Source organism: Nanorana parkeri, unplaced genomic scaffold, assembly GCF_000935625.1.
Source record: "Nanorana parkeri isolate BGI_ZX_2015 unplaced genomic scaffold, ASM93562v1 scaffold4, whole genome shotgun sequence".
NCBI classification, from domain to species: Eukaryota; Metazoa; Chordata; class Amphibia; order Anura; family Dicroglossidae; genus Nanorana; species Nanorana parkeri.
This window is the reverse complement of record NW_017306272.1, coordinates 3090143-3102303: the sequence shown is the minus strand read 5'-3', so window position 1 is coordinate 3102303 and position 12161 is coordinate 3090143. Positions and strand designations below refer to the sequence as shown.

General features: G+C 40.6%; 1 protein-coding gene across 1 annotated transcript in view; it reads right to left on the bottom strand.

Annotated features, from left to right (window-relative positions):
- Positions 1-12161, bottom strand: part of CPVL (carboxypeptidase, vitellogenic like) — a 72083-nt gene that overhangs the window by 36018 nt on the left and 23904 nt on the right. The window contains exons 7-10 of the mRNA XM_018574605.1: positions 9262-9384; positions 8826-8957; positions 6590-6688; positions 3815-3988 (exon numbers count right to left, since the gene is read on the bottom strand). Coding sequence (XP_018430107.1) covers positions 3815-3988; positions 6590-6688; positions 8826-8957; positions 9262-9384 — 528 coding nt within the window. The remainder of the gene's footprint in view (positions 1-3814; positions 3989-6589; positions 6689-8825; positions 8958-9261; positions 9385-12161) is intronic.

Below are 12161 nucleotides of genomic sequence, written 5' to 3'. Positions count from 1 at the left end.
CCAAAAGTACTTTTTTCGCAGATGGCGATACATTTTGACCAAATCCTTTTCTACCACAGAGGTGATTTCGATTGTAAAACCGTTTCAATATACAGAATGGTATCTGAAGGCCAAGTTGTCGAATACCTTGGGGGTGCTAGAGGTGGATTAGCTTGTTGGGACTCCTCTACTTACTATATTTTCCGGGTTAGTGACCGCTTTCATTGATTGATATATGCCGATGTTTTAGTGTCCATGGATGTCTAGTATAATAACATTACCCTTTGTATCTTACTTTTGTACTTGTATCTATTGAATAACAGATTTATCTTTGTGTTAGTGTGAAAAAAACTTTAATAAAATAATAGTAAAATAAATAGTTTAAAATAATTTTTTTTTTAAAGCGCCTTCATGGGCACAGGTGTCAGTCTGGAGAAGTGGGCATGACTAGACAGGCTGCATTTGCATGTTGGCCACCTTAAGTAATGGCCACATGTGATGCTGAGCTTCCATAATTGAAAGTACTGAAATCTAATAAATGAAAGTGGCAGGAAAGGGATAGATGAAGTTGGATGTCCTTCAGCCAGGAAATAAGGAAGGCTCTATCTGACTTGCTGCAGATTCTAATGCACACTAAGTTTCACTTCTAATGGGGACAACTGTTATGGTGACAACTGTCCAAGAGACAATTGGGGCAATGCCTCTCATTTTTCGTTGTGCCCCCAGGGCAGAAGTAAAGGGAAATCTCCCTAACAAAACACAGACTTCCCTACTCTAACCAAAACTGTGGCCATACACACACTCTGCTACTTATCGGCCAATGATTTTGTGACCATCAGGTCCTGTGAGTTTTTACTAAATCCCTTAGTATGTTCCATTAGGAAAAGTGCAAATTACAAAGAAAATTGCAGTAACTCAACCACCAATTACTTCTGACCTCTGTAAGGTGATTTGCTTGGCTTGTTACAAATTGCCATATATGTAGAATTTTAGCCCTTCCAGCCTTGCTCTTAATTTGAATAATGTTTACCTTCAATAGTGCAGCGGGTCACTGGTTCATTAAAATACATTACTTGTTGGTTTTCCAGAACCCAAGTCATTTTCTATGCACTGATAATTATCAGAACAAGGTCATGGTAATCGGCCTTTCTAGAACAGGCAAGAGTTTTCTTTAGACAGCTGGAAGTTAATTTAATTAGTTTGCTACAGAACAGTAATTTTCTGGGTAAAGTCACAGCTATAAATCACTTATGGATCAGATAGTCTCAATAAAAGGAAGATTTGCTGCCTTTAGTGTTTTAGAAGGAGAAAACACTGGGAATATGTTGAAGCTAAAATTAAAAGAACACATGTTCAGAAATGAACCCCTTTCCGTCCATCGTAAAAATACGGACGAACAAACCCTTCCCAGCGGGTGGACGTACATTGCCAATCAGCATTGAGCTGGCCAAACCGCATGGAGCTGGCTTCCCAGCCAGTTAGAAAACCGGGCCGCGAGTCATTACCTGCAGCCGGCTTCCTGATTGGCCGGGAAGCCGGCTCTGTTTCCTCAAGGCACTCGCCTAAATACTCGGTATTAGCACACATACCAATACTAGTATCGGTATTGGTGCATCCCTAATAGTTACATAGTAGGGGAGGTTGGAGAGAGACACAGGTCCACCAAGTCCACCTATATGGTGTGTGTGTGTGTGTGTGTTTCTATTGCTAGGAATTCCAACAACCCGCTATGTTTTGTAAACTGAGAAAAACTCACCCAAGTGTTTTTTAAAGCGGTTAATGTTCTCCGCCAACACAGCTATCTGTGAAAAATGAATTCCACATTTTTACCACACAAAACAAACCCTTGTGCAGCATTGCCAACAACATCTTGTTGTGCTCTCGCATCTCCCCCAAAGTTCTTGGTTTAAGAAGTGGATTCCCAATATTGCTATCCCCATTTATGAGTTTATAAATTGCGATCATGTCTCCTCTTAAGCATTATTCTGTAAGGTGAACAAATTAAAACGTTGTAGGTGTTCTTGATAACATAGGGGCTATGGGAGTGCTGGTAGAAGATCACACAGGTCTGTGCAATGGGGGCCAGGAGAGGTGGCAGGGTGCTGGACGGTAAGTTCATTTTTTTACATTTAGTGAGAATGTGAACATATCCTTTAAATCCAGGATTTATTACTAGTATTTATTATAGTGCTGACAATTTAGGCAATGCACAGTCACATAAATCCCTGCCCTCAAGGAACTTACAATCTAAGGCCCCTATCTCACACATACTATGGCCAATTTAGACAGGAGCCAATCAACCTTCCAGCATGCCTGAAGTTTAGGAGGAAACCCATGCAAGCTCAGGGAGAAAATGCAAACTCCTTGCAGATAGTGTCCCGCATGGGATTTAAACCGGGAGCCCTCAGTGCTTCAAGGCAGAAGTGCTAACCACTATGCAGTATTTATATAATGTGAACACAACATGCAGTGCTTTGTAGTCCCAGACAACAGTCAGGTCCCCTAAAAGAGCTTACAATCTATTGCACCTACCACACACACTATAGGGTCATTAGGAGGAAGCCAACTGACTTACCTGTAATTGACTTTGGGAAGAAGCCAAAAGCACCCGGAAGAAAGCGAAGCAAACAAGAGCACATTCATACATTACATGCAGACACTGTCCCTTATGGGATTCCAAAAATGCTAACAACTTAGCCACCATACCGCTATCATTTCTATACATATCCTTTGCCCGATTACCCAGAAATGTTTACAAGTATCTTAGAAAATAAAGGATTTTATTTGAAGGTAGTGGGAGAAGCTGGTTTACAGTACTGATAAAGCCTATTTGCTATCACAAGTGCTGTGTGTAGAAACTATAGCTTCCATTGAGTACAGCTTGGTGGCCAACAATATAACAGAACCAAAAAGGTTAGTGTGGTGGACTAGAAGCAGTCAAAAGCCCTCCGCTAAAACAGTATGAAGCAGAATAGGGCCTTTTGAAAACTGAAGGAAATCTCCATGCATCATATCACAAATCCAAAACATAGAACATCTATCCCTTGTTTGATTAAAATGGCTTTTGGTCCCCAAGATTTCCATACACAACACTGTTGATGACCAAGAAGCATGAAATAGCTGCATGTAGCATGCAATATAGATCTCTAGAACATTAGGTTGTTTTTTTACTATACACCAGCAATTCTGGAAGCACAGCTGGTCCAGGGGTAAAAAGGAATGGCCTGTATAGCCTCACCCACTATACAAAAATGAGTAATTTGGAGTAATGAGTAATCACAAATAAATCCCTTTGGATTTGTGATAGTAAGAAGCATTCAGATTCCTTTCATTTTAGAAAATCTATACAATGCTTTGCTCTGATATAGTTGAAGATTATTGGTCCCTCTTAACCCACCTCATCATAACCTAGCTCGCTATACTGCCTAATTTGATTCCTCAGACGTTCTGCGATCTTGGAAATGTCGTACTGCAAATACCAGACTCTGGAGAACTATAATGCTTGTGTGGAACCAAATTAAACTAGCAGTATTTCTGTAATAACCGGTCAGCCAAAAGGTCATAGCCTTTTGTAGTCTGTTATTAGCATTAGTGGCCAGTTCATTGATTTCTTTTTTTTCACCAGGTGATGTTTTCATGGTCTAAGCAAACAGTAATTATTCAGTGAACCCCTAATTTGCGCAGAAGCCTTTCCTGCTGTGGTACATGAGGAGATGTTAAGCATTTTCCTTTCATCCCATTTTAAAGGCCATTAAGCACGCAGGACTTAGAGCACCACTGGTCATGCCATGATTGTTACTTTGAGTAATGAGATTTGAAGCTGTAGGACACTCACCCTGTAATTATCCATTAGCACAGCCAACCACGGCTTTATGGTCTTCATCACATCTGAAAGCAAATGTTTTTCAACTTCAGATCCATCATGAAAGGTCAGGTTACCGACATGGATCGACTTCCTCACTTCTGAGAGTGCCAAGAACAAGCCAAAGTACCCCTGGTCTGCTGGCTCCTGCAATCAACAAGTGACTAAATTAGAAGTCATAAATGGTGTCAAAGCATACACAAAGTTATACACTTAACATATGTGCCAATGGATATATAGCAAGGCTTGGTTGCAACTTTTACATCCTGTACAAGTGAATAGGTCTTTCATCCACTATAGAAGCAATGAGTGGGTGTACTATAGAAGGTGGCAGTGACAGTGCAGGTAGCAGTTGGATTGGAGATCCCACTGCCGTTACTAATAGTCCAACTCACAGAATCGGCTCTGCTACCCTAATGTGCCTGTAAAAGGAGAAGGGGGTGAGCACCATAAGCACAGGCTGCCAGCAGAAGGTAATTTTGGAGCAGAACAATAACTTACCAAATGTTCCCTCCAAGGGCTCCTTTAGATCAGTCTGCTATAACTGGCTGCATCAAATTGTCATCATGTCTGCTTTATTCCAAGGATTTTACATTTAAGTTTTGTTGAATCTCTGTGCTGGACTTCAGTCCTCCAAGCAAATGTATTAATGCTCCGACCAGCTTCGATTTCATTTGTGAAAGGGTCTATACCTTTTGGCGTTCTCAGATATCTTACATTGTAGAGAATAAAGCAAGAGGATCTAAACTCCTTGTCATGGAGTTGCAGGACTGAAAACTACTGGAGAGATTTGTTTGTTTTTAAAAACAGAATCTGCCAGCAAATGTAGATCAGTGACCCCAAACTGATTCTTGTGCTACAGAATGTTGCAAAATGCAAATGCTTTTTAAATGCTTGCGGCTCACAAAAAGATCATAACAGCAGTTTGTGATTACTGTGCGATATTATGCTTACAGGCAGGCTGCATACTCGAATAAAAAAAAAAGGGGCAATTAAGGGTAACATTTACTTTACACTTGAAAAGTAATCGTTTACACCAGCACCTAATGCCATGTACACAATATTAATGCAGTTCTTCCAGCGAAGTCTTTCAGAAGTAGAGAAAATAAAGACCCGTTTTAATTACACAGCCAATTAAATATGATAGGGCCATTAGGCTTAAAATCCTCAAAGCATGAAGATTAAAGCGATTCAATTGCTTAAAGCTCAGTCTGCATCTTGTAAGCTGTGTCCATTTCATCCATAGCCCTTGAAATATGACAATGTACACAACAGAACAAAGTGGGTGTATAGGATATGGGCTAATCACATGACATAACCTAAACATATGACATGGGCTAAACAAATGACATGGGTTAATCACATGCATCTTCTATACTTTGTCAAATGTCTAAGGCATGCAAAATGAATAGTCTTTTTCCATAAAAATGCTCATATCACGTGAACATCAAGTGATCATTTTTTAAAGGGAACTTTAGCCAAACTATATTTGGATAAGTGGGGAAGGGTTAGAACCTCTTTCAGACAGAGGTTTGACATTGCAATCTGTGTCTCCATTGGGGACATTCCTCTCAGTTCCTGTTCCAGAGACAAATCAGAAAAGGAAAACAAATCCCACCTTAAAGAGTTGTTGTCACAATGGGTCTCCTTTGTCCTTCTCCGTTTCATTAACGGTAACATTTTAGTTTCCCCTTCACTTGATGGTGAAGCTCAAACTATGAAAATCTCCTAAACAAGGAAATGGACCTTACAAAGCTTTTAAAGAAGAACTATCATAGTGCTCCCTCCTGCCTGTCCCCTCCTCTGCTGCAGCTATGGGTATGTCACTCTGCTTCCTAACATCCTATACACTCTGTGTATAGAACATGATGACTCAGGAACCTTAGACTGCTGCAGAGGAGGAAGAGAGGCTCCAGGGACCAGTTTAAGAACCAAGGATCATGGATCCGTCTTTTATTGACGTTTAGATAAACATGGGGTTACAAGCAAATCAACGTTTCGGAACCACATGCGGTCCCCTTCATCCGGCAAAACAATGCGAATAGACCGCATGTGGTTCTGAAATCTTGCATTTGCTTGTAACACCATGTTTATCTAAACGTCAATAAAAGACGGATCGATGAACTGGACCCTTGGTGTGCTGGTGACCTCGTTATCTCATTGAGGGCCCATTCACACCACAATCTCCAGACCAGATTGTTTTTGGACCCAAAATGCATCCCAATGTATCCCTACGCTATTTCTGGCCTCTGTTCAGACCAGCACAGTCCGTTCGAGACCAGAAAAATACTGCATGTCTCATTTTGTCTGGAACGCATAAAAAATCCCTGGACCGCACATGAAAGCCCATTTTTTTTTTAAAAAAAACAGCTCCGGAAAGCGGCAAAATCGTGGTAAAAACACGGCACAAACGCGATGCACTGCATCCCAGATCTGGTCCAGAAAATGGTGTGAACCTAGCCTTAATGCAGTGCCATCCATTGGCTATTTCAGCGCCCATTTAAGGTAGACACAAGGATACTTACATGAACACCATCATTTGTTTCACATTTTTTCTAATTATACACAAAAATATATACATATGTTCTTCGGGTAATCTGTCCAGCAACAACCAAACTATTTGAAATGCCTCACGACCAAGGAATTTCCAGCATGCAGAAAGTTTACATCAGATAATTTTCAAACTGTTGGGATACAGAGGGTTAAGTTGTGTGCACATAAACGTCAAACAATCTGAACACTTTTTACCTGACATTGGAGAAAATTGAAATAATTGTTGCAACCGGTCACATTTTGGAAGAATGAAGGGTAAGAGGTCCTGTCACCGTTCAGCAATGAATCAAACACCTAAAGAAAAAACACCAAGCATAAAATCCTATGAGTATATATATATATACACACCTCTAGATAAATCATAATACCAGGCTACCCACATATTTGCTTGAAACCCTCTGCTTTATCTGAAAAGAGGAACAAAATAAAATTGCCTGGAGCAGGTAATTTCACTTGCCAAATTAATTAAGTTGTGGCTTTAACAACAAGGTTACACCAGGACTTAGAGGGGTTCAAAAGTGAGGCTTTTCTGGCAAACAACGGTATCAGGCGAGGCACTTTGTAGTGCTTGCTATTAAGCACTTTCATTTTTCAAACTGTCTAAAATGACTGACGGGTTCACTTTAAAAACATACTTTAAACATGGCGCTTGGAGAGACCTGTGTTGTGTGCACATACCCTTACTCAAGCTGCCCATACACTTATAGATTTATTCTCTTTCAGCCAGCAGTCTGAAAGCTTTTGATTCATCTTTGCAGTTTGCATAGATGGGGGGAATCCCTCTGCCTGTCCATTATACCATTATATTATGACAGTGATTGGGGGTCTCCGGCGTAAGAATTACTGAAAAGTTACTGCAGCCAGTGTTCGGAAGAGATTTTTTTGGCCCGGATACTTCGACAGAACTCTGAAAAATCTACTTTTCTTTTTTAATGGGGGTCCTGACGGGGTCACACACTAGGTAAATGCTGCATCGGCTGAAATTCGTCCAATGACCAGTATAAGTTAAAGCCCCTGTTTTACCATCTCCCTCACTATAGCCATCTCCACCTAGCAGCCCCTAACCTCAGGCTGGATCACATTGTATAATGAAAATAAGCCAACTTTAAATGTTATTCACTTTCCTTCCTTCTAGACCAGACAGATGTAGAAAAATTAAAGTATTTACTCGCCAACAAGAAAACAGTTCAGGAAAGAGTGAGTTATGTAAACATCTCCGTAAAGCAAACACAGTGACCAAATGCCAAAACAAACAGAAAAAGAATGCAGAACATGGGATTGTATACACAGAAAGAGAATGCATGGGTTTATGAGAAGGCTGGTTTGACTATTCAAGTATCAGGCCTACTTCATTAGGCAGTGCAGAGGGCAGCACTGATAGGTAAAGTGCAGTAACTATTAGATTTAAGCTTAACTGATTTCACTGCAAACTGAGATTCTCATACTATCCAGTGGAAGCTGCAGCAAGTCAAATAGAGCCCAGGACTGGGGGGTTAGTCCAGAATCATCTAGCCCTGTCAGCCCCAGCCTAACAGTCCCTGGCACGCTCCTTTAGTTCTTGCAATCTTGGAGGTTCAGCATCACACGGACACTCCGTCTAGGAATTTGTATTCCTAGACGGAGTGCAAATGCACTACCCTGGACTGACATCCACCCATCATAGCATTTTAATGTTATGAAGAGTCAGCCCACAGCTTGCAATAGTGCTGAGGACTCTTTAGATGTACCAGGACAGCCTGCCTAGAAATGCCCGCTGCTCCAGAAGGACACCCGCACATGATGACATTTTGATATTTGCATAACTCCTTGCATGAGCCACTGCATGCATAAAGGTTGAAGGCTCTTAAAAGGAGTACCGAGGCAGGATGCTGTGATGTTTTCAGAATGTTTTCAGAATGCTATATACAGCACCCTGCTGGCCCCTCACATCAGCCAAGATTTGCCTGCATTGAAAACAGAAGTACAAAGTGGTGATGTCACTCAGTCGAATATAAAAATGTAATGAAGACGGAAGGGTTTTATTTAAAGGGTAACTCCACTTTCCCCACTTCTTGGGCATTGTGGTCAGGTGACTGGACTAATGAGTGCATGCCATTTGTGAGCGAAATTTAAAATACAGGGTGCGCTGCTGTGTACAGAGCATGGGTAGTACACAGACACGGGCTGAGGGGAAGGAGAATTCGATCAAAGGCAAGTACAGCAGGGGTGTGGGCGCAGAATGGAGGGGATAATTCAATATTCCCAAAATTACCTGGGATATTAAACATTTTTTTTAGCATGTTGATTGGGGTGAACAGGGAAAGCAAATTATAAACAGATTATACTTCAGCTTAAAGACCTGAGAAAAAAAAATGATTGCAGTTGGTTATTGTTCTTTATACACTGCCTCAATAAAATCAGACAGACTATAGCAACAGAATCCAAGACCTACGTCAAAAGCGTCAATCCACTTCTGCTGTTTGATGTAGCTTATTGCCATGTCAGTTTGCTTCTGGACATAATCCTTCTGGTTTTCATCCACCATGCCAGTCTGGTACAGGAAGTCAGCATAGCCACCCAACATCTGTGCAACATACACATAATAATGATTAGCATAACCTACCGTATTTCCCCGGCCTGATTTAAGTGTGGTTTGTGTTTAATCCTAATCAGTTAAGGCAATCAGCGATGCTAAACCCTTTCTAGCCTGAACTTGATACACAAACGTACAAACGGACTTACAATCTGAAGCATTTGTTAACGACACACTACAAAGTCTTATGGGAACGTGCATGCTTTATCAAAACATTGTGCAAGGGGAGAAAGGAATTCCACCTCCATTTGTAGATCAAAAGGATCAGAAGGAAAATTGAATTAAAATGTCCTACCCCTTCAGGATCACAGAGTCCGTCTCCGATGGCAATCCCCTTGAAGTTGATTTTAACCTTAGCGGTTGGATTGTGAATGTGGATGTAATAGCCGATTGCAGGAACATATTTCCCAGCATAGGACTGCAGGAAAAACAAACGGCATTCTTGGTTATACACTACATTTAGGAGCATGAAAGAGTATTTATATAACAAGAAACCTCTGCTTCTAGTTAGATTACAAAGAAAGCCGGCCTAATGAAGACAAATGTAAAGTGTATGTAAACCCCAAAAATGAACTTCTCTTATTTGCTCCCTTAGATAAACTACTGAAAACAATTTTGTTAGTTGTCAAGAAGAAGAAAAAAAAAAAAACCTGTTGATCCTGCCAGAAATCTTGTGGGCTGATAACCATGTCCCCTGCCTGTGCTGACTGTTATCCATTGTTTAAAGTTCTTTCTATGCACTATAGGATACCTGCCCTGTTACAGAGAAGAGGTGTTCTGTAGTCCTGTCCTCAGAAGACAACACAGATCCTCCTACATTGCTCAGAATGTGTGGTGTCACCCTAGAACAGGAAGTGTAATGTGTCAGGATCGCCAGGTTAAAAAATACATGCAAAAAAAGCCTATAAGCAGAAAATGAATAAAGCCACCACATCACATTCAGCAGAAATTCAATCCTTAAGTGACCCTATCTCCTCAACAGAAGCTAATCATTAGATTGACCTTTGCCAAAGGAGCATGTTGGAAATCGCTGAACGGTGCTTACAGCCCATTAGCTTAGCTACAAGCATTGTTTCGGGTATTCTGACAGCAGCCATCATCGCTGTCAGAATACAATATACACAGCAGGAGGTTCATTCATTCATGCTCTTCAGAGTAGATGGTGGAATCCATCCTAAATTTTGAGAGAACCAACCAACCATGTGTACCTAGCTTGAGGGATGGTAAGCTGCAATATACAGTACAGTTCTGTTTTTAAGTCAAGAAACACATTAAAGGTATTCAGCTTGGTGACAAAAAGCTGTAACTGCTATGCATGTAAGAAGTCGGTTGAAAAATTAAATTAATAAAATGGATAATTTTACTGCTGGTGGTCGCCCACAACACCTGGGTTCCACCTCTTATAAACGTCAGAGAAAGCTGTATTTGTATAAAACTAAAAAAAAAAAAAAAAATTGTGACCACGTTTACTAGTTTTGAAAGCTGGATTTTAGGCTTCACAGGCTAAAATCTACGGTCATACATCCTTCAAAAGCATTACTACGTTTACATCCAAGTACGGTAGGGATAACCTGTTCCCATTCACATAGCATAACTAAAGGAATATTTACAAACTTCTGCTTACCCTTTTAACTGCTCTTTTCTTAAAACTGTAAGACTGAAATATATGTATGGCCAGCTGAAAATAGCATTACACTAGCAACCTTTTCTTCAATAATGAATCCAGATTAAACAAATATATACAGGGCTTGAAAAATGTTAGGGTGTCTCACCAGTCAGTCAAAAATGTCACCAGTCAGCATGACCGGACTATAGCCTTGCAATTTATGTTAACATTTTTTGGGGACAGATAGAGCTTTCTTTTGGAGGTATACAATCACCACGGGGGGGAAAGGGGGGTTATTTTTTTTACTCTATAATGAAAAAAGTACCGTAAATGTAAAACAAAAAAAAAGTTTCCCTACGTTCTTTTATAAAACATTTATTCTTACCCATATTTTTGGTAAAACATAAAAGTCGGGATCACGTCGGGTAAATAGACACCAAACATGTCAAGCCTTAAAATTGCGCGCGGCCACAAAATCGCAAAAAACGCCCATAGACCCATAGGCGACACTTAAAACTGCTCATCAGTTTAGTGTTATCAGTGATTAATGGCCCTAACATTATTGCTCTCACTCCGTTTGCGGCGATATGTAACATGTGCGGCACAATAAGCGCAATCATTGTTTTCGCACGTAGGCACACCCGACGCATATCTGCATGTGTATGTGGGGGGCGGTGACTTAAAAAAATTGTTTTCTAATTTTCTTTTATGATTCTTTAATTTTTGTATTACTGTTTTTTGTTTTTTTTACACACAACTTTATTGCTATTACATGGGGGGCTAAGAAGCCCCCTATGTGATAGCTAATTTACATGACAGGTCCTCTTTATGGACACATCAGGGGTCTCCAAGACCCCTAATGTCACCTAGGGACCCCCAGAGAAGCTGATGAAGCAGAGATCGGCTTCATCAGCTTCTGTAGCTGGAGAGTGACACTGAATGCAAATATATATTGCCCAGCAAAATATTTTATTTACATGTGCCCATGCAACTACAGTCACCAGTTTTTTGAACAGATGGCACCAACTCTCTCAACTCGGCTTCCCTGAACTTTTTGTACAGTACAAGAACACAAAGCATCGAGCAGTCCCCGGGAGCTGTCCATCAACTAGCCTGCAGTAGAAAGAAAGAATGGAGGAAGGAGGTGCAAGGAACAGGAGGGAGAAGAGGTTCCATGGAGCACACACAAGGGTGGCTCCATGGAACCCTGTAAAAAGAACCCTGGGAAAGGAGCAACCCTAAAACAGGACATCAGAGACAGTGCTGAGGAACCTAGCTGATTATGCAGGAAACAAACTTTTAATCATCAAGGAGCGGCTTCCATTGTAAGCCATTTCTTCAGCATTTAAAATAGCTTAAACATTTTTTTACTTTAATATAACTTTGCACTTTGAATGCAAATGTGTTGAAGTGCTGATTTAAGGTGGTATTGCTTTAATAAAAACTGTTCCCTAAACTGTATAAAGAGAAAAAAAAAAAACTTCAACAAGATCCAGATAGACGAGGAGCACACAGAGCAAAAAGGGCTATTCACTGATGAACAGTCACATGATCACTGGTTATTAATTTACTGCATGTAATCAGGGTAC